This window comes from Nematostella vectensis, chromosome 2, assembly GCF_932526225.1.
Source record: "Nematostella vectensis chromosome 2, jaNemVect1.1, whole genome shotgun sequence".
Taxonomy (NCBI): Eukaryota; Metazoa; Cnidaria; class Anthozoa; order Actiniaria; family Edwardsiidae; genus Nematostella; species Nematostella vectensis.
In genome coordinates, this window is record NC_064035.1 from 13,837,177 (window position 1) to 13,859,961 (window position 22,785).

Here is a 22,785-nt window from a genome sequence, read left to right on the forward strand (position 1 = left end):
AAGTGACAGTCAGCGTCACATATTACGCGACTATCTCCTTGAACTACGTGACATCTTATAAGGGGTCGTCCACACTAAGGGGCGGACCATTTTACTTTTGAGGTGGGGGGGGGGGGGGGGGTGATTTTATGTCTGCAAGAATTTTTTTTCGCCCATCGGATGTGCAGGATTTTTTTTTCCCATGTACTGTTATGCAGGATATTTTTTTCTTGGAGCCCACATCTTTTGGCAGCATTTCTTCCAATCGGCATTTGTTTTCTTTTCTCGTCCTATATCTCTAATATAGAACTCAATAGGTCGTCATTCTTGTTGACCTTCGAATAGATTGAAATTATAATTCAATAAACTCATTAGGTATAGGGATTATACATGGTAAGACCTTCGTGTCATAGCCAAACGAGTCTTCGCTATCAAGCTCTTACCTTGCATATTGATTTAGATAAAATAGCAAAAAAAGAGAAGCTTCTTTGAAATCTCCCACATTTGTTAGAATGTTTTTTAAGGTTCTGTTGAGATATTCCACAAAACAAGGACATCTTTAGGGGGCAAGCATTTATATAGATCCCATCTCCTGAATTTTAATCGATGGTTGGCATCTCTGCCTATATGTGAACACAAAGAGGAAACAACCATTTTAGTTGTTTCCTCTTTCACATTATATTTTATTTTGGATAAGTCCATCAAATGAATTATGAAAGATTTATCTATTTTATCTATTTATATACAATATGTTACAGTTTATATATTGATCTATTAAACCTTTTTGTTTATTATTTTATTTGTTTTTTTTTATGGTACTTGCACCGGCAAAAATGATGGCGCGCAATTAAAAAAAATCCTACTCAAGTATTTTCGGATAACCATCTATTTTTCATATATGCTATTTATTTTTCTTTGCATCAAAATGTTGTCTCTCTAGAAGAAAGTAAAAACACGCTGTTTTTGTGGATGTGAATCATTAATAGCTTTGTACATCTGTCAACACTTAGATAAGATCATGCTTGTGCAACATCAAAATGTAAGTTTACTTAGTATTGAAGCGAAAAAAGTTAAATGCGGACCAAGTTATACATTCAATAGCTAAAAATAGACAAGAAGAATGTAAAAAAGCCTGGAAGGGTATTGTATTTATTTAATTTTGCACTGAAATGATTTGGTAACATGCTGTTCAAAAGTTCAAATTAATTAGGGCTCATGTATCACGCATCCCTAATTTGAATACGATTGCACACAGAATTTTCTTACTGGGGAGGACTAGGAGCAACTTTTGGAGCAAAAGTCAGCGGTATTTCAAAGAAATTACACTGGAGGTAATGCTAGCTTGTGGTTTTGCTGGAATTTTAGTGGAATTTTGTGCAAAATGCATGTTTATTCGGCAAAATAATTGAATAATGGGGATTCGAACTATATTGGTGTATATCTACAGGACAAATAAAGTATTTGAGCCAAAATTTGCAGTTACTGCTAGGGGCATTGAGGTAAACAAGTCAAGAGTTTTGAAACCCTGTTTCGTTGAGCGATTATATTTTTTTGGCAGATTTATAATTTTATTTTCTATACAGGAAAGGTCAAACACATTTAGCTCCAAGAAGAAAAATTCCAAAATTCCATTATACAAATGCATGATGTTTTCTGATATTTGGATTTTTTTTAAATAGCTCTATTTTCCCCGCAAAAACATTGTTTAAAAAAACTCCCGCTAGATACTTTGTTTTATCATTGTGATCGAATATTGCTAAAAAAATAATTTTTATTATCAAAAGCGTAGGTAAAAACGCAAATATAGTGAAAAAAAGACACTCGCTATTTAACTTAATTAACACTTTCAGCTGTCAATCTCATCAACCACCCATTTCCAAAACCACCCATTTCCAAACTGATCTTTAGTAACTATTCTTACTATATCTGTAGGCAGTTTTGATCAATTCCATGGCAGCTCAATTTTATAACAAGCCCAAAATAGCCGGTGCTAGTACCTTAAGTCTTAATAAAACAACAAATAAATAAAAGGTATTTCAAAATAAAATAAAAGTTTTTGACTTCTGTTGTACACGTAAACATTTTGGTATTTTTTCTAAAATGATTGCAAAGGGCATTATAGCAATCATCATTGAAAAATCTTCAGCATGAGCACTTTTGTTTTATTTCAGAATGTAATTTCTAAAATAAAACAATTGGGAACTAGTTTTATCTGATAGGAGGAGACCACACAACTTATAAGTTTCAACATAGGGTGTGATAGTGGAAAGGGCGAGTCTCAACCAATAGAAACTTTCAAGAATATGGCGAGGAGAAATACAAAATACACGTATCAAAAATATATAGGAAAACGTTTTATAGAGTAAAAAACATCAAAGTTATCACAGAATTTTGATTTTATTTCATAGAGTTCTTCTTTTCACAAAATGGCTTTGCAACTTTTTTTTAAACTTGTGCATGGATTTTTTTCTGCTCATTTGCTTTGCATGCAATTTTTTTTTAATTGTAGCTTGCAGGATATTTTTTTTCAACCCCCCTCACCCCCCCTCGCGTCCACACTATCGTTTTCGCGCAGCGTGTTCGCCTGGATCCAGCCGTCCATACTAACACTGAAAGGTACGGGGTAACGTCATTTTTATAAATGTGGACTTTAAAAGCACACTAGCATACACACATTGGCATCACTCGGGCCAAGACGGGAAGTTTGGCGACCATGGACAGCTTTTTCGTCCTTATTAGGACTCGTCAGCGTGGCATAGCCAGTTTGTCTCAGTTCACCGGCAATAAACTGCAGGGCGACTTCGACTCGAACGAAGTGCTTTAAACCACAGCTTAGATCCATGCGGGATCTAGAGCTGCGACCGGGCTAGCGTGATGCCAATTGTGCAGATCACGCATGCGACCTTTGCTAGTCTGAAACTCCGTCGGATAGCCAAACTATCCGAGTATGTTATACAATGTGGACTTTAAAAGCACACTAGCATACACACATTGGCATCAGTCGTATTTCATGAACCGCCAAGGCAATGACCGTCAAACTTACAGACAGTGATTACCAGCATGCAAAGAATCGTCACGCCCTATTTGGGTGGGGTGGAATCAACAATGACGTCACAATGACGCCATAATTACGAATTGTAGCAATTCTTTCAAATATTGCCTAAATTATCAGATATTAGGTTGAAATCATGTTGCATCATTCAGATATGTCAGAATCAACATTTTTACCGCTTAACAATGCAAAAAGGCCAAAAAACGTTTATAATAATTATTTTTTGTAAGAATTCCCGCCAACTTGGGACCCTAATTTTTTTCAAAAAAAAAAAAAAAATCTGTAATTATTACGGCAAAAAAGTATGTGCATGCATGTGTTACTGCCCATAGTAATGATAAATGCATAATATTAGCTATTAAAGTGTCATCTAGTAAATCTAGTGACATTTTTAACAACAGCTTTGACAGCAAAATTTACCCACCCCTCCCCCAAAAATATTCGCAAATATGTTGTGAAACTTGTAACCTTATAAAGTCAAAACAGGCATTTAAAACTGAGAAACAGGGCCAAAATATGAAAAATTCACTACTTTTTAGTTTTTGGGAAACTCATGTGTGAAAAAACGGTTGCCATGGTAACAAGGAGCGTCTCCTCAACATGTCAATGACATCAAAACATCCGCAGTTGATTTTATAGCCTCTTAGTTGCTATATGGTTCAGAAGTTATAGAAATTTTCCCGGAGGGGGAGGGGGGGGTTATTGGCCCTTCAGAATTGAGTGTTCCATTTGAGGTCATCAGAAATGGAAAGCAGACCCAAATGACGAAGCGATACCAGGCAAAGGAGCGACCACGGGATGAATAACAAGTGTAGAGGGGGTGGGGGGATACGTATTAAGCTACGTGTTTTTTTTCATGGTTTCCTCTATATATGTTTTTTTAAAGCGATTATGTTGCAGATGCAAAATATTTAAAAAACTTTTAATGCTTTTAATGCTCAACAATCCTCGCTCAAATCTGATACGCTGTCCCCTTCTCCTTTTCTAATGCCACGCTTTTCTTGCAAAGGGGAAGGTCGACCAGCCTTTTTCTACGTTTTTAGGATCGGTTTATCAAACACTCGATCGCCTTTACGAATGTGGGGGGGGGGGGGGGGGGAGGGAGCACCGTAACTATGGGGAAAGCGCGCGCGGGGGAGGGGGGGGGGGATGGAATATTTTGTTCCTCCCGAAAGGGGGTGGGGTATTATTTTAAGCCCTTACGTTCATATCAAATCATCACTTCCCCTCCCCGGGATAATAAATGAACTAAATGAACTTTTCCTTAGGGTTATGCAATAAGCCTATAGGACGCCGCGGAAAACAGCGAAAAAATTCTATATACGAAGGACATTATGTTATTTGAAGCGAACAGTATTTTACATAGAGTTTATTCGGCGGATTCACTGTTCCGTTAAAAATTCCGTTACAATTCCTGGGTCTGTCACTGTTAGGGCGCGTTTTTTTCCTATCATTCTGGAATGGGAATGTTTGGTAGAGAATGTTCAGAATGGCATTCCCGTCACTCTGCTACAGGTAGCAGAATGGGTGGGTGGCCTTCATTCCATTCCGGAATGGGAACGGGGCATAAACGAACGCTCACTTTTTCTATTTTAATCATTCTCATTCCGGAATCACGAGTAAAAAAACGTGCTATAAGTAATACATTATTAGCTATAAGATCACAGAGAGATGCATTTGTATCGTGCTTTATTTTGTATTTCTCTTACAAATAATAAAGGCAAGACGGGGCAGTCAAATGTTATTTTCGTGATAAATGTGTCGGTTGTTTTATTATACAATGCTGTCCTGGTCCACACGAGAGATGTGAACTGTTGGCTGAGACATCAGAAGATCCTGTAAGTAAAGAAAAAGATCGAGTAGAATTGATGATTAGTATGTGCGTACTCTCGGTAGCTTCAGAATTAAACATAAAACATCCTTAAAGTTCTTAAAACCTTTCATTAATATCAATCTAGCCAAAACAAAGCATAGATAAACTTTCAAATTCTGAAAAGGGAATTGAATTTGATTTTTCTACAGATCTTTGAAAATTTTCCTGGCCGCGCGAAAGGAAATTGAATCGAGTGAATAATTCCAAGTTTTGGCGGGAAAATCTGAAACAACTTATTTTCCTTAAATCCGTTAAAATTCAGAAAGGGCAATACCACAAATTATTGGCGAAGTGTTTTCTATTGCAATGCTACCCACAATGAAGCGAAGAATAATTTAAAGTCGAGAATTGTATGCGAAAAAAAGAAAATATCGTTTTGTTGTAGGTTTCAAACTGCGCGCGCTCGTGAGAACAATTCAAAGACTATAAACTATCTGCTAAATTTTGCAGATTTGTTTCCTAAATAATCATTAGATATAAAGATGACGGTAAAAGTTGTAACCACACAACGTTCTTCAGCAATAACTAAGAAGACATGAAGACGGGAACCAGTTCAGCGCGCACATTATGTTTTCTCATGTAATTTGGTTGACATCTCGATCTACGTCACAATTTACTGGACCCGGGCTATTCAGTTCACGGCCATTTTTCCGAAGGTTGACCAAAATATCTCAATATTACATATTTGAGTTATTCGAGCGAACGCGTGTTTTATAGGGTCCATACGAACCACATACCATTTAAATGATCAACTCTATCAACTCTGAAAGGTTATATGGACTTTAATAAGACTCTTAGCGAGCAACAACGCCCTCCGAATCGGAAGAGAGGACAAATTCCAATCTATTACCAGATGTAGCACAAGATTTAAGAATCAATGTAATTCAAGCTCTCCGTCATAAGTTTCCCATTTCAGCCACCAGAAAATATTCAAAGAAACCCACATAACAAAAATTTAAGCAAAATCTATTCATGTCTGAATGTCTATGTGACTGTCTAAAAAAGCTATATATGTAATTATTTGTCTCGTTGTAGTGCTTACCTTTGAGTTGTTGTATCTACACTTGGTAATCTATATATTCACTGATAATCGTCGGTTTTACTCCTTCTCTCGGCGCTTCGGAGTAGTGCACGCAAGAATTCTTTGCGGGCCTCTTCTTCCGCTACCGAACCCTCATTGAACTGTCTGCGCTCGTTGCTGTCAGCGGACTTCTCCTTGAGTTCTCGACCGGCCTTGAAGAAACCTTGCACTCTGTTTGGCATCAGAACAGCGGTCAGGAACATGCAGAGGAGGACTAGCGCCAACCGGTTCATTTTGAGAAGATAGAGTTATCAACCTGATGTAAAGGGAAATTGGCGTCAACAGCTTTTTGGGATCATCATTGCTTTACTAGTGTTTGACATAGGCTGGTGCTTGGGGCTTAAAGAACCATAGTCAGCCACACCCTTGTTATTGTTTTTGTTTATATATCAGAAGCTGGATATGGGGAACCGTGAGCGAAGCGGTCACACCGCGAGTTCTCAAGGGGTATGTTGTTCTACTTTACACTTCTGATAAAACCCTGAGTTCTCAGCGGCGTAGCCAGGATTTTTTAAGAGGAGGCCCTTCCAAGGCATTTTCTCCTGTATTTTAGACAATGTATCATACAATTACTGTATTTTTGGCTGCTAAGAAGGGGGGGGGGGGGGGGCTGGGCCACCCCCCTGGCCACACCCTGGTTCTTCAAGGAACTGTTGTCATAAATTATAAGTTGATGTGATTTGCGACTCTTTGATTTATATGCCATTTCCTATGATAAAAGCTTTTATTTCTAATATACCCCCTAATACGAGACTCGATTTTGACTCCTAAAATACGACAGGCCCCCTTAAAGAACTTAAAGGATCAGAATAAAAGTATTTAAAATATATATATTTGGCGGGAACCTCGTCATAAGAACGCACACTATCCCGAAAATATGGACAGTATTCACCGCTCGGAATAATGAGTCGATTTGTGAAATGACCATCAAAAGTTTGCTTACGCCCGAGGTTATCGAAAACTACATTACCTACAAGTGATTTCTAGATCAATTTCTTCGAAACATTATTTAGGAGTTTGCCTGTATAACATATTCACAGATAAGTATTTCAGTAAATATATCTTACCATCTGTGTAAGAATCAAAGCGAAAGGAAACATCTCACGATCAAATTCGAGCTAAGAACGACGTGATAATTGCCAAAAAATTATGTTGCTTACAAATCAGAGTATTTCTGTATTGGAGGTTTGTCTGTATTTTGTGCATTGTGTGTAAATACAAAATAGATCTCCCCTTTTTCTCGTTTTGTCGGGAAGGGCAATTCTACTGCTTTCCCTTCTTGTTCGATTTCAAATTTGTCTATGGAGCTGTTATTTGTTTCTGGTTCATATCACATTGCTTGGATGCAAGACCATTTATCATTTAGACTGCTCCCTTCGTATCTTGATTCTGTTTATTTTGAATGTACGTTTTTTTCGGCTTGTAAGTACCGGTTGGCGGTGGAGTGGTCAATGGGTTTAAACTCCAGATCTATAAATCAACCTACTGAAAATTATAATGCTCCGTCAACAGGGAGGTAGCCCGGGGGGGGGGGGGGGGGGTAAGAGGGCCCGGGTCCTCCCCTTTCTGGCCCAATAACGCTATTACGTCATAGTCGTTACGTCTCAGTTTAAAATGAATGTTCTTGAGAAATCCCTTTGCCCCCCCCCCCAAAAAAAAAGGAAAAATCCTGGCTACGCCCTTGGTCGAGAATTGAGCGACATATTTCTCTAGTCTAAGAAAAGCAGCATTAAAAATAAAACGAGCCAGTAATTTTCGAAAAAAAAATTCTGAAAACAACAAAACAATTCAATCAGCTTGTTAGAAAAGTGTTGCATTTCTTTTAAAGATGGGCGTGATCTAGAAATGAACGTGAACAATCCGTCGGCCAAGATCAAGCAAAAGAACGACGCACTTTTATCCCGCTCAAAGACAGTAATTCTATTTCATCGCTCCATTTAAGGCCTTCTATTTGCTTTTTTAAACTAATAGATTCCCTGCGGCGTCAAGGAATTGACATTTGTCAGCAGAACACAGCGTATTACAGAATCGGAAAAGCTTTGATTTATTTGGCTTATGATTGAGATAGTCCGAGTGTCTCAGCCGTAGATGAGGTTTAATTGATGCGAAGGTTCTACACTTCCTAATCGTTAGAGTACATCGCTATCTGATAATAAACGTGACGGTTAAGTGGAGTTAGAGAGAAGTCAAAGCCAATATGAAATTCTCGTAAGGCGCCCAGTGGACTGCGTATATAAGAGCTTTAGCTATGTGTGAGTGCTTATCAGGTCAATACAAGATGTGCACTAATACGAGAGAGATACTTTTTGAAGATGAACTAGTCCCCTTGAGGAGTCCACTTAGAATGCATCGTTAACAAAGACACAAAACTCCACGGTTTAAGGCCCCAAACTAGAGATAGATCAGATCAATCTTACATCAACTTGAGCAATGACAATAGGGATAAGACATAGGAAAACAAGCAAGATATAAAACCGAGTGTCCTTTTGTAACGAAAACGTTGTAAAGAAAACGTTAGAAAAAAAAAAAGCAGCTACAAATAGGTAGAAACACAGCCACAAAAAAGTTGACATCATATTTTAGAAGACTATTTACGAAGAAAAGATAGGAATGGCGATTGATATATTATATAATCAATAACGGCATGTCATTAACGACCAAATCACACTCACAAAACAGATTGCATGTAAAAGCGAAGATGAACATTTTTTTTGTTTTAGACTTATTCAGACAGAAAAAAAATTGACAAGCTGTCAGATTCAATAAATATATTTTTTTAAAATCCTGGTCAAAATAGGTTATTGCAAAAGGAGAGAAAAGTAAATAGGAAAACATGAAAAACTCAACTTGTTTGTTTGAAGTAGGCGCAAGTAATCAAAGGCTGGCAAGGAACAAGCCTTCGAGGCACTTTCCCTTTGCTACTTGACACCAGAAAACTAACTAGGGAAATGGGAAATTAAAAGTAATTAGTTAAAAGTTTTTCTAATGTTCATTTTCCTCTTTGTCGATCTAGGTGTACCGATGTGTCCAGCAGGCATGCTGCATATTACATGAGGCTTATTTCAGGGAGAAATTACAAAGTAAACATGGGCAAAAATGTTTTGCTTTGGAGGCGGCTGATAACATTTATAATTCTTAGGGCAATTCGCAAAAATGTTAACCGCAGAAATTGAAATATTTCTGACACGCTAAGCCCTTGAAAAACATTAAGAAAAACATTTTAGTTGTGTTTTTTTTTTTTAAGAAAAGGGGTGCAAACAAGGTCGCGCCGCATTTCTGTGGTTAAAAAAGTGTGATGAACGGCAGGCACAACCAAGCACAGGGATAACAAGCAAATTAAAAGAACGAATTTTCTTCGACAAAAAATGATAATAAAAATGTCAAAGCAGTTAAGAAAGGGGCTTTTTAGGAGACCACTATAAATCTTCGCAAAGAAAAATTTCTAGTCGCCACACTACAGTTTTTGCTTGAATGAAGCCTGATGTTTGTTGAATGTCCATCAAATATGCATATAACGAAATGAACACTGCCTAGCCTAAGTGGCAGGCCCTTTACGTTTCCTATGGAATATATAATTGAACAAAAAATCGCCTTAACTCGTGCTTAATACAGACGGACAAAATGAAAAAAAAATAGTTAAAAAAACACGAGAGAAAAGGATGACTTAGAGAAAGGGGGTAGCGATTACCTTAGTACTTGGAGCTGGTGGTGGATGTGACAATGCCTTCACACACACAATAAGGCCTTAGAGTACTTAATGGGACCACTAATGTCAGTTATACAAACAGACATAATTCTATTTGTTTTACCACTGATCTATTATTTTTTCAGGATAGCGTTTCACCAGAAGTGCATAATCACATAGGGATTCTAAAACAGGATTGAAGGTCTGTGTCAATAGAGGCTAATTAAGAAGTACAAATATTTATTAATTCTCCAACTAGCAGTTGTCTGCGCAAATATTCTCTCAAAACAAAAGCTTACCTTGAAAAACAAAGAAGAAAAAAGACTTTTGGATTGTAAGGTGCAAAGCATTTTAGAATGCGGAAAAGGTATTACCGATTTTCTGTTCAAATACAAAAGAAAGTTGCCGAAATGATTTGTTGTTAGACCAGGCATAAATATCAGTAAGATGTAAACGCACCATAACCTTTTATTCTTTTTTTTTTAAGTATCACAGGTAGTACCACACTGAGAAGAACTGAGAGTAACTGAGAGAAAGACCTTACCTTCGCTTGTTGACTGCTTGCTAGCTTTGAATTACCGACGAGTGTGAATGCCTTCAGCAAAAAAACTAGTTTATATAGAAAAATAGTTCACGGAAGTAATATTCGCTCTGTTTGCTTAGAGCTAACTACTTTAAGTATTAAGACGACTAAACTTCCTAGACTTGAAGACTTCAAAGTGAAATCCACCCTCCGGCCTTGTGTGACGCAGTTGGTCCGAGACTTTGAGCATGACATATCTTTATTGTATATTTGACTGGATATTTGAGATAAAACTGTGATGCACGTGGAATAAAAATGATAAACACAAATTTACCCCTCTGGAGTTCCTGACGATAAACAAGGCGACGCAAAAATCACAAAGAAAAAAAGATCAGAGCTTCTCAAAATCTAAAATTAGTTAATTCCGTGGCAATGAAAACGGTTTACCTTTTAGGGTTATCTTATCTGTAGAATTCTTGGCTGCGAGAGTAGTGGTAGGAGAGGTGCACTCGATGCGATAAGCTTTGGAGCCACGAGACTTTAACACTTTAGCATCGGGACGCAATATATAAAGTCTAAGAGAAGCCTTTTATGGGCCGCGTAAAAGTCGAAAAGAGCCCGCCACCTATCGGCAGACCCGCATCTCAGCCTGGCGCAACGCACTTAATTCGAACCTCATTTTCGGTGAACCTTTTAGCTCGTAGTGTTATTAACACATTTGGGGATATTCGGGAAGAATGCGAAGATTCGCGTGTGGGGTAAACTTTATTAGGAACTGAATAATTGATCAAGCTAGAGCTGGTAAATGCACTGGAATTATCTGTTAAGATCTAATTGCGCAAGTAATCCAGAAACAAAGATGTCACATTCGGATATTTCATCTTGAAAGTGAAAAACAATCATTTAATCATGTATAGTGAGCTATCGCACAAGGCCGTAATCGCCCGCGCTACTTGGAATCACAGAAAAAAAAAAACTACCATTCGGGAATCGTACGGCCATGTATCACAGGAATGCATGGGAATGGACCATAATAATGCAGACTCTTGTGGGAGTAAGGTTGCCAAAAAAGATACATAAGGTTGTAACTAGTATCCACGTCCTAATCCACTTGAATAGCACTACTTCACAATTATACTAAGCTAACTGATATTTCCTCTCCTTCAAGGTACAAATACGCGAGTTTTTTTTTCTCCCGAATTCCTCCTCCTTGAGTCCTGAGAGATTTTAGTTAAAATATATCATGATGCACTTTGCGGCAATGACACATCTCGTAATGTCAGAGACTAAGGAAGCTTTGGCTTGGTACTACTTTATACTTTCGCCTTCAAGCTTCTCAACGTTGAATAATAAAGTATTTAATAAGTCTTCTGCGAGACAAGTTGTCAGCATTACCCTATGAATAACGAATTTCCTCAAGGCGTCTTGGTGCCTCATAAGCGGACAAATATTATAAAGGCAGTATACAAGACTATTTTGTCAACAGACAAAATTTTTTCTTACAATGGTTCATCATTTATCGATAAATTGTGTGACAACGTATCGGTTATTTTTCTCGTTTGTTATCCCCTCCAGTTAGTTTCCCTTTATAATCTTAGTTACTAGCAATCCCCTAGCTTAGAATCGTAGTTCCAAATACCGCTAACTTAATCTAACTCCACGTTGTCATCATATTGACAGAAGCCAAACAAAGCTTTTTGAAAGGTATAATTCATATAATGTTGTAAAAAGAACTATTGAAGGTTTGGTTATTCCGCATGGCGCCATGTTTTCATATCAATGCACTTACTTACCTAGTGCGCGAGAATTAAGGTATATTGGGTCACCATACGAAAATATATTAACCAAAACACCATGGGAATATAATTAACCATGAAGATGTAAGAGGGGGTGGTAAAACCGCAAGTTTATTTTGCGATTCAGACAGAGCAATAAAAAATCATGCTATTTTTAGAAGTTTTTTTTAAAGAATTAGAACTAGATTCACCTGGTATGTTTAACACACATTTCTCGTAAGAATTATAATTTAAAGTAAAGCGTTTTGTTTCCGTTGGCCGTCACCTGTCGCCAAAAATCAGCTGAGCTCTCCACAGAGAAGCGATATCTCGTTTGACGCTTGTATATCAAAACTTCGTAGCCCTTGTTTTCCCAAGAAAATATCGCACGAGAAAAGTGCATGTATTTACGTAAGTCCACAACAGATAATATATATATATATATATTAAATCTGCCTCGAATGGCAGGGTACGGAAAATGCATTCACGATCAATTTACAGATTCTCAAGCCAACACCTTCCAAACCCTCTTGTTACGAGACTATTGGCAATTGAATATAGTAATACAGAACTTGGAGAATCGCTATTCTATGAGTATTGCCGTGGGAGAAGAGTATCATTATGATCACTATCTTTTTATGCTATATCATATACACCAGCTGTCCATTGTAAAGATTTTGTTGTTTTATGCTGTTAATCTTGGTTATCATTTGGCAACGAATTAAGTAACGTGAAGGAAAATAGGTCTAAAATCTGATTTCGAATACACTCAATTTTCAGGGCGTTCCTTTCTTAATCACACGTTAAAGTATCACCTATTTTCTCAATTAAAGGTCCGCAGTACTCGATCATAACGTGGCAATCGATCCTAATAGAATAAAAGCACAAGTATGGGGAATGGGGAATGTACAAGTATGGGGGTATTTTCGGTTTTTTTTTTTTTAATATACTCGCATTCACACAGCTTGTCGCATGGAAAAAAATAGCTCATGTTCAAGATTCAACGTAGTCTTATCATGTACATTATATAACCGAAGGCAGTAAACCACATTAACCCTCGCACAAAAGAAAAAAAAAACATTTTAAGGGTCACTTGTAAGCTTGTCTTCGTTAGTGCCATTTCAGTTGGGGTCTCAGCCAAAACAATCGCTATCTAATTCCAACATCTGTCAAACAAGTCCTTGCTAGTGTCACGGCTAGATCTCCTAAAGCCGGTAACTCAGTTAACTTTCTACTAATGGCCTCCAAAAGCTGGCATTTTCGGCGTCCGAACTCTCCTGAGAGGCCAATCACGTGACGAGAATTCGTGAGGGCCACCTCGGTGACAAATGAGCTAAGATTTCAAATGTTACCAGGCTTTTTGCCCCTTTCGACTGCAGGGATACAACGCGTAAATCTCCTTTAAGCCAGGAAGCAACAGAAGGAGTTTTATACGAGATTGCGAGTGATGACAGGATTTTAAAGCAAGCGAACTAAGTAGAAAAAATAGTTGTCCAAACATAGGCAACAAGTAGAATTGTAGAGAAATAGAAAGGTTTATCAAGCTCCTCAAACAAAGACACATTTTTTGCTGGCTCCAAACAGTTATTTTAATATAGTTTTATGTTAAAATTCACTACCTTACGAGCTATGCCTTTTATAAATAATATTGCGTAGGTTTCGTTTGAATGGTAAGTCTCAAGATTATGAAAAGTGATAATGTTTGAAAAGCCTTAGTAATTCCCTTTGTGGAGAAGTGCAAATCTTAATTGGGGAGAAACACACGAGCGCGCTTTCTCGTCTCATATACTAATCACGCGCAATTTTTCTTCTCAATATAGGATCAATTGTACTTTCTTTTGGTAGGTAGTTTATATTCTTTGTTTCAAAATTAATATTTTCTCGCAGGAGGTGAACTAGAGAAGCAAAAACGAAAATTGATTTCCTTAAAAAAGAATCAATATTTTACTTGTTGTTCTTGCGGAGGACGAAAAACAAAATATGTAGGTGGCGATGTTATACCGCAGTCTCAAGCAGCTGGCTTTTTTTGCAAGACCAGTAAGCATGGCGAGTCGCGTTAAGAGGATTGCTCTTTGAAAACTATCTTGAAGCGAAATTCGCTAGAAGATTTCCTTTACCGATATCGTGAATGACATTTGTATGATAAAGTATTTAACTACGAGTCGTAGGAAACACTTCGCCACCACTATTCTTCAAGAATCAATTATTTCTTTTCAATTTCCAATGGCATCACACATAGTGGAACTGGGCCCTAGATTCTTATAAACAGATTATCGTGATATTGAGGGTTCCACTGTATTTGGAATGAAAAAGGACTTTAGTTTATTCGACTTGCAGTCAAATAAGTTAGAATGTAAACATCCTTATAGCAGAAAAATAGATCCTCAATAACTGATGGTTATTTTTTTCAAGACCGATTAATACAATAAACATAATAGGGCTGTAAATGGAAAGGAATCCACAAATGTTATGGTCTTCGCTACGTCCCGATCCCACCTTTATCTCTCCGTGCTCTCCTGATTCTACTCCGATTTGATTTTGCTCTTATAGAAAATATATAAAGAGGCAAATATACTCGCAAAGCCGGTTGAGAAATATAGTAACCAAAGCTAAAAAAAAAAGAAAAAAAAACGGAGTTCCTCTTGTTGTACTAGCTCTTGTGACAAAACACATGGTCTTTTTGTTATCTTAGCCGCACATGCAGAACACAAACTTGCCGAAAAATAGCAGGATAGGATGAATAACTTACTGTAGAGCCATTGCAGTTCACATGAGATAGATTGAAAGTCACTAGGATTGCACAAAATGCGAACAAGATAAAACCAGGTAGGAAGAGACGGTTAAAAAAGGAAATCTCTAAAGATTTTTTCCCAAAAGATACTTTATTATTATTACTATTTCATTTATGTAGATATCGATTATTTTGATCAATTTACCCACCAACCACACTATCCCCCTGTTTTCCATCCTACTCTACTTTAATCATCCATAAGTAAGTTCCACTCATTATAGAGTGCTGGCAAATTTGACGCGAAAAAAGTCTGGGAGTTAATTTCCAGAACTATAGCCTAGAAAAAGGGATAACGTATCACATCAGATTGATAGCTGGATGCCTGAGGAAAATTTCTAGGTACGACGTACTAATCGAACGTTGGGAAATCATACTGACGGGACTTAAGCGTTATTAGCACATGCTCCCCTCTTACTATCGCATTGTTTTTTTATGTCGTTGTTTTTTTTTTAACACTTTTTCATTATAATGTTCCAGATAAATACATAAATATACATTATAGAAAAATACACTTACAATATTATATAACTACACTACGCACATTGACCAGCAACTGTCTTTTTCCTTTCTTTGCTCTTATTTTTTTTCTTATTTTTTTAAAATTTTTATGGGAAGGCGTAAACAGTTTTCCATTCAAAGTCGAGATATGGGGTCTAATTGCTGGAATTTTTCTTGCACCTTAGGGATCTCGATTACATTAGCAAGCGCTAAACTGAAGATCAGCTTCGATGACAGGTTTCCATACTCGCGTTCCAACGTCAAAGGAAGATGGAATTTGGAAGACAAATATTACAATATTACAATAATTCCTTCCGAATGGCATTTTACATCCCGAAGAGAAAAAAAAATTTGAAAAACTAAGTAGCGGGAAACGCTTGCACATACTTTCGCATGAACCCAATTTTCCATGGGAATCAAAAATGTACCCCGGTGTTACCGCCCCCATTGAATGGATATTACTATTATAGCGAGATTTTCTATTAATAAGGATATTGTGGTTGCTCCACAAGATTTCCGACGCGATCTCTTCGTACGTTTCCGGTATCCTTTGCCGTCTTAGTAATTACCATGCCTTCAAGCATTCTTTGTAAAAGGTTGGAATACAAGCAGATTAAAGCTCACTTGAAAAGTTACAATGTAATACAAAAAACACACACACAAATTGGCACTAGAGCCTTTCGCAAGATAATTTTCTAATAAGCCTCATTTTCTTCTGCAAAACGTTTTAGGAACATTATCCTTTGTATACAAAAAATGGGCGTGGGTATGGGTGTGGCACTTTCAGAGCCCCTTTGTCAAAATCATTTATGAAGCTCATCTTTTCACCTAGCCTATCCCATTCCTATCCCAATTTGTTTCCTTAATCATTTCGAAATCGAGTTGATCTATAAACTAGTTTTGGCGTAACAAAATTTTTCAAAATTCGAATTTTACCGAAAACCGTCAAATTTCTCTCTATTTCCATAAATGAATGATCTTCCTCATCTTTTGCATCATTTGCATACCAAAGTTAAGTTTCTTTTTCTTTTTACTAGGTAAAATAAATTCCTAATATTTTAACTGGCTCATCCACCTTTTTCATATCCATATATTCCTTGGGTCCTACTCTTGAACCGCCCAGCCACATCTGTCTTATCGCGGTTTATCCACAAGCCTGAGACGTTTTGTAAATCTTGGCAGCATCGTATGGTTTCTTGTCGCGAGGCTTAATTCAAACGTCGTATTATCCATGAGCCGTATTCAAAGCAAATGCATGCAAATGAATCAAGTCGATTGTTTCATCAATATTTGCATTTAATACGGCTCATGGATAATACGACGTTTGAACTTAGCCTAAGAAGAGAGTAAGGTCACCACAGTAGACTGATAGTTTGGCTTCCACTTTCCCCAACATTATTCCCGTATACTTTTGTTTTCTCGTATATGACTTGCTAGGATATCTAGGGCTCCTAATATGAACAGGTACGGGCTGAGTGGGTCTCCCTGTTTTAATCCAGTTTCTACCTCGAAATAAGAATTTTGCCATTCATTGTTCATTACGCAGCTCGAAGTATTCGTGTTATTAACCTCGATCCATTAAAAAAAAGAATCTCCAAAAGGCGTAAAACTTTTATAGTCGATTTAGGGAATCAATAGCCACAAGCAAAAAAGGAATATTACTGACAGCAGCGTATTCTATAATATCTTCAATGGAGCGAACAGTGCTGTAAAACTAGTCTCATGTAACATACGCGTGCTGGGTGTATGGATAAGGTCTGGCAGCACAGACTGCAGCCTCTCTGCGAGTGCCCTTGTTCCAAGTTTCGTGTCAACGTTTGTAAGAGAAATAGGTCGCCATATATTAATGTAACGCCTATCTTTATCTTGTTTTTCTAATGGCTTGATTATCGCTTGTGTCTGATTAGTAAAAAGCTCCCCATGATCGCGAGCATGATTGAACGAGTCCACTAATTAGCTTCCTAGCAAAGGCCAATATATCTGATAAAATTATACACTAAGTCTAGTCATTATTCTAGTCTAGAATTCCCGTCATTCCCTGGGGATTTTGTTTTAATTTTGTAACGCACTAAAGCACTCAGGGACGGTTAGTTTGCCTTCGCATTTTTGTTAGCGATTTCGGAAAGCCTGGGCGTGTTTTTCGTCCCCAAGAAGGTATCTATTAAGTCATCATCTTCTGACGAATTGCTTTATTAAAACACTACAGCGATTGTTCTATCAAAATACTGCAGCGATAGGCTCTGCGGGACGCATGGTTCTATCAAAATACTGCAGCGATAGGTTCTACGGGACGCATTGTTCGTTCGAAAACGTGTTACGAAAACCGATAACGTTGATGAGCGTTGTTAGTAACAGATATACGATTAGAGATCACTTACTTGTTGGATGTCTTTTATCTGTCGTTATCTTTAAACTCTTGCTGTTTTTCGGAATTCCTCCCATGGTTCTAGGAAAGGTCCAGCATGTTGCCGGACATGGCGCAGTCTGTCTATGCGACATTTGCGTCGTAGGGAAATGTTTTAGGTTGAGCATGAAAGTCCAGGTCAAAGTATCAATAATCACAAATGCTTTTATTATTACAGCCAAAGGTCCAAAAACACAGTTTCAAGTTCGCAAGTACAGGAGCCATGCTCGATGCAGCAATGTACATAAACACGGTGCATATTGCTTCTTCTATGTACACAAGTGCGCTTTACAAAAAAAATGATGATGATTGGCTTGTTTTTACTTCATTGACCTTTAAAATGGCCTTCCACATGCTTCTCAAACTCATTTTGTGCAGTTCCTGGCGAAAAAGACAATGAGCACATTGGGCATTCCCGGCATGCCGTATCCGTAGCAGGAGGCGCGGTGGTTCCACAAGCCCCAATGGTGTCATCGTCATCATATTCATCATCTATCACAACAATGTCATCGTTATCATGAAATTGTTCAACTGTAAGCTGAGACAGGTCGTCTTCGCAAGATGGTGGCTGATTTTCATTCTCTTGCAGCTCGGAGGGAACTATTTGCCCTTTTGACACATTGACCTCAGCTGTATTTGTATGACGAGGTCCTCTGACATTAAAGTTTCTAGATTTGGGCCATGACTTTCTCAGTTGTGGAGTGGGAACCATATCATAGTTATATGAGTTTGGGAGCGAACGTGCCTGCGGCGTTGCAAAGTCTGATACTTGAACTGGGACACTCAAAGGTTCAATAGAGGAAAGGTCCCTAACATCTGTTAAGCCCTTATGAGTACTTTCAGGATCTTCTTTTTGTTTTTCAGCTTGGGCCGTGCTACGTGTCCGGGAAAACTCTCGCATTAGGGCTATCCTCGACATCACATTAACTTTGACTTGCTTGGTTCTGTTTATGACTCCTACTAGGCGCTGAATTTGGGTCTTTTGTTGTGCAAGTTCACGTTGGAGCTTCTCAGAGTTACTGATGATATTAGTGATGTTTCTCACCAATTCTAACAGCTTTCTTCTCTCTTTTTCTCTTTTAGTCACTGCCGGGTTTGTTGACACTGAAAAAAAAATAGTTGGGCGTAACAAATACACACAAAAACAGGTCGAATACTGCTGCTTTCTTTTGCTAGCCAGCATTTTTCCCCGGCTCAATCCTCAATAAATAATTTGGCATGCCCCTACTTCTCTTAGGCATTAGGAAAATAAATCAACACAAGGTTTAAATGAATGGTACGTTTTACGCCTCTGTGTAGGTATCCCTTCGTCGGAGAGATGGGATGTGGAACCAGGAAGTTATAACTTAAATAGTTGACGAGCATCCCATATTGCAACACTTCTCGCCATCTTTGCTCCGGTGAAGGGCTAGCGCTGGAAACGTCAGCGAAACTAATCTGTTTTTAGGCTACCTACCACTTCAACCTTGCGTTTATATCAAGCCTACCTTATGACCACCCCACAAAAAGACACTCTAGCCCACTGTATGACCACCCAACAACAAGATATCCCTGATACAACGACGCCAACGCAGAACCCCTAGTTATTCTACAACTTGTCTGCTGTTTTTCTAGTCATACCACCTTACCCGTTTGCCCAGCGTTAGTTCCAGTTTGAGTTTTCTCATGCAGGATATCCAACAAGGAATAAAGTTTTTTAAGTTCAGATCCTTGGTCTACAATCTTCTGCTTTAGTAGAGTAACTTTTCTCTCATATGAAGTTATCATTTCATCATAATATTCCTTGGTCCGTTTGAGCGTGTCCAATATATCTGAAGATTCTGTCTTTTGAGCTGCACAAGAAGGTGCTCGACTAGGTTCATCAAAGTCTTTCCCATGAGTAATATCATTTAGCCACTTCAAGAACTTGTCCTTGTCAGTAATACTCAGAACTCTGTCCTCACCATCTTCCAAGGTCTTTAGCCCACAACAGCCTAAAAGGACCTTCAAGTTCGCAAGGCTATCACAAGTTACTTTTGTTGCGTGTGTGCAGTGAGCCTTTTTTTCTTCCTTCTTTTGTGATGTTGCACTACTGGCAACTGAAGCCTGTTGATTGAGAAACTGAGTTGTAGATTAAAAACAAAATAAACATTGTGAAGTATATTAAAGAGCTATAAAAAATAAGTATGACAATGTGAATAGCATTGAAAACAGCACTAATTTCTCAAAAGCAGCATCAACATAATGTGTCTTTAATGTCACATCCAAAACCTTTGAAATTTAACAGTTGTTTTTTTAGTGTGGTTGTGCTGTTCTTGATGCTGTTTGCATTGTCTTGTATCTCTATCTCATGTACCATGGCATTTTTTGGTTGTTCCTCTAATTTGGTCTTTAGCTCTCTGCAAGTATTCTGCAGGTCAATGTATTGTTGGTATTTCTCCTTGTAGGCTGTAAAGCTATTGGATAATTTCTCTTGAAGTTCTTTCTTTTCTTTTTCTGCAGTTTCAAGTGCTTCTCTGAGGAGCTTTACTTGTGCAGAGGAATCGATGTGTTCTTGTACTGCTTGGACCCTCTTTTTAGATCCATTCTTAGAATGCTGTACTTGTCTTATTAGTCTTGAGTTTTCGCCTTTTACCTCAAAGTACTTAGCTTTGACATCCAAATAAGCTGTAGAATATTAAAGTAGATTATTAAAGATCATTGTTATCAATATCTATTGTCATGTGATCCTACCGTATGTAGCACTAGCACACACAATGCATGCACATACACAATTACTTAACCAAATTCATCAAGGCAACTCCTAACTTGCTGGGAGCCTTGTACTTCTAGTGTGACACAAGCTTTTTTTTTTTTTTTTGGGGGGGGGGGGGGGAGATGGGGTGTATCAACCATAGATGTATACAGTTATATAATAACAGTACATGTACGATGTTTGTCCACTCTATCAATCACAGTACATCCTCAGAAACCAAGGGGTATTTTCCCCTAATGTTCCACCCATCGGAAAAAAATACCCTCTAGGTAACAGTAAGGAACAAACTTGGTCACAAAGCGTGGCCCTTGGGGATTAAACACTGTAAATAATCTTACATGCATAGATCTTAATGCTGGGCACTCTTGATATTTTGTTGTTTGCCAGCTCAGTCTTTTATGAGACATTTAGCAAAGACAACATGGGTTAGGCTGCTTTCTCTCCTTTAAAATAATTCCAAAGAAGTTAAGAAATTTTGCCATGTTTGCAAGTCAAATTTTGCCATGTTTTGCAGGTCAAATTCTTTTTGCAGTCGGTTGGAGAACAGCTTTCTTTACTTACTGGAAAACACATCTCTTCAATGAAGGTACTCCAAAAGTGTTATTGATCGCTGAAGTAACAGGAATTAGCTTGTCGAATGCAAAGTTTTTTTACACTGGAAGCCATGATTTATTTCTAACCTCCTGAGGTCGACCAATCATACAGTATCTCACCATTGGCCTCAATTTTGTTTACCAAGTTTGTTCTTTACTGTTCCCCAGGGGTTATTTTTCTCATAAGTGAATTGTTGAGGAAAATACCCCTGGGTTTCCAAGGATGCTCACAGTAGTATGTCATCACAAAAATAAAAGTCAAATTTACATTGCTGTAAACTTGTAAACTGTAAACTAAAATTAAGCTTCCCAGGAAGAAAAATAAAACATCGCACTCTGACTCATTTAAATCCCAACTAAGATTATTTTTTTAATCAGAGCATAAAGATATAGCCCACAGATAATTATTTTTATTTTCTTTTGCTCCGACGAAGGGCTAACGCTTGAAACGCCAGCGCCTATGCAGACCATCTAGTTTTTCTACAGCTTGCCTGTAGTCTTTCTAGTCATACCAATTACATATTTGTGTGATTTCATGTCCTAAGAAATTCTTCATTGACGCAGGTGGGAAGCCTGTGCCTCTCATGTGAGCACAGGGACTCACAACTCCTGTTGTGTGAAACCAGAGTTTGTATGGGGAAATGTGTAAACTTTTTCGTAAAAAATATCTTACAAACACTATTGTATTTCAGCTGATTTCACATAACAAGAGTTGGGTGTCCCTGTGGTTTGAGCGAAAGAAAGCCGGAAGTCAAGGTGAAAGCGAAAGTAGCTGAAGTCATTGGAGTAGCAGAGGTCTAAATTAGTCTGTTATTAGTCTTGGTACACGAGTATATTATATATTACATATTTGAAGCATAACTAAACAGCAATATTACCTGTCTTCAAAGCATTATAAGCTTCTTTAAAGTCAGATTTGACGTCTCCATCCTCAAAATCTAGCAGTACTGCGGAAGCGGAAGAAAGCTTGCCTAAATCGTTGGGCTTTTTTGAGTCTTTGCTCTGAGAACGGGTTTGCTTCTTGCCTAGTTGGGACTTAGGCACCGACATAGTCTGGTTGTTTGTCATGAATCAACATCCTTAAACATCCTTCCAAAATAACCAGAGAGACCAAATTCGTTTAATGCCTATGCCCGTTATGACACGCAGACCATGACACGCAGACCATGGCACGCGCCCGCGATAAGGCTAAGTACTTTATGTAACCCTGCAATAGTGTAACATATACACTCGCTAAACTTGTTTCAGCATGAAAAAAATTCGGATCCTGCATGACCCGGATCGTACGGGATCGAATTGTACTCAGGGGCGGCGGAAGGAAAGGGGCAGTGGGGGGAGGGGGGGGGAAAGGGGGGGGGAGGGGGGAGGGGGGAGGGGGCGACAGCGGTATATATGCAACCGACAACAAATTTATTGAACAGTTTCAAATCCCACCCACTTTTCTGAGCCGATGTTTCTTTATATATTAACGTCTTTTTAAACCAACGGGTTTCAAGCTGTATATATGCAACCGACAACAAATTTGTTGAACAGTTTCAAATCCCAGCGTTCTTATAAATAGGGTTTGAAACCACCACCCACCCCTCCCCCATGAAATTACCAACCACCTGTCCCCCTGGAACTACTACCCACCCCTCCCCCAACCTTCGGCTCCCCCTCCCCCCCCCCACCTTCTTTTTTGAAATGCTCCCCTTGCTTCCTGTTTAAAAATAATTTTTTACGGCCATACATGGCCTTACAAATTATCCTTACAGTATCCAAGATATAGTTTTGTGAGATGCTCATTCAAATCACAGG

The 22,785-nt window shown here is 38.2% G+C and overlaps 1 protein-coding gene and 1 long non-coding RNA gene across 5 annotated transcripts; one reads left to right on the plus strand and one right to left on the minus strand.

Annotated features, from left to right (window-relative positions):
- Nucleotides 1-4,703: 4,703 nt before the first annotated feature.
- LOC5521685 (tax1-binding protein 1 homolog) lies at nucleotides 4,704-22,166 on the minus strand. 4 transcript variants are annotated; one of them, XM_001641521.3, is made up of 6 exons: nucleotides 21,867-22,166; nucleotides 19,997-20,307; nucleotides 19,290-19,746; nucleotides 17,636-18,765; nucleotides 5,947-6,241; nucleotides 4,704-4,867 (listed from the first exon to the last, which is right to left on the minus strand). In XM_001641521.3, the coding sequence occupies exons 1-4, from the start codon at nucleotides 22,054-22,056 to the stop codon at nucleotides 17,987-17,989; spliced, it is 1,737 nt and encodes a 578-aa protein (XP_001641571.2). In that variant the 5' UTR covers nucleotides 22,057-22,166; the 3' UTR covers nucleotides 4,704-4,867; nucleotides 5,947-6,241; nucleotides 17,636-17,986. The 4 variants fall into 4 exon arrangements, 1 of the variants encoding a protein (XP_001641571.2); XR_004291080.2 differs by lacking the exons at nucleotides 17,636-18,765; nucleotides 19,290-19,746; nucleotides 19,997-20,307; nucleotides 21,867-22,166 and adding exons at nucleotides 10,215-10,265; nucleotides 10,641-10,659; XR_004291081.2 differs by lacking the exons at nucleotides 17,636-18,765; nucleotides 19,290-19,746; nucleotides 19,997-20,307; nucleotides 21,867-22,166 and adding an exon at nucleotides 10,641-10,769.
- Nucleotides 20,697-22,081, plus strand: LOC125560952. Its single transcript, XR_007306965.1, has 2 exons — nucleotides 20,697-20,981; nucleotides 21,681-22,081. It is a non-coding gene; the product is annotated as an uncharacterized LOC125560952 (long non-coding RNA).
- Nucleotides 22,167-22,785: the final 619 nt, after the last annotated feature.

Coding starts and splice junctions, on each gene's coding strand:
- LOC5521685 (XM_001641521.3), bottom strand. CDS start 22,056: ATGACAAACAACCAGACTATGTCGGTGCCTAAGTCCCAACTAGGCAAG. Junction 19,747..19,996: donor AACAACCAAAAAATGCCATG/GTACATGAGATA, acceptor CTCAATCAACAG/GCTTCAGTTGCCAGTAGTGC. Junction 18,766..19,289: donor AACTAACGCTGGGCAAACGG/GTAAGGTGGTAT, acceptor TTTTTTTTTCAG/TGTCAACAAACCCGGCAGTG.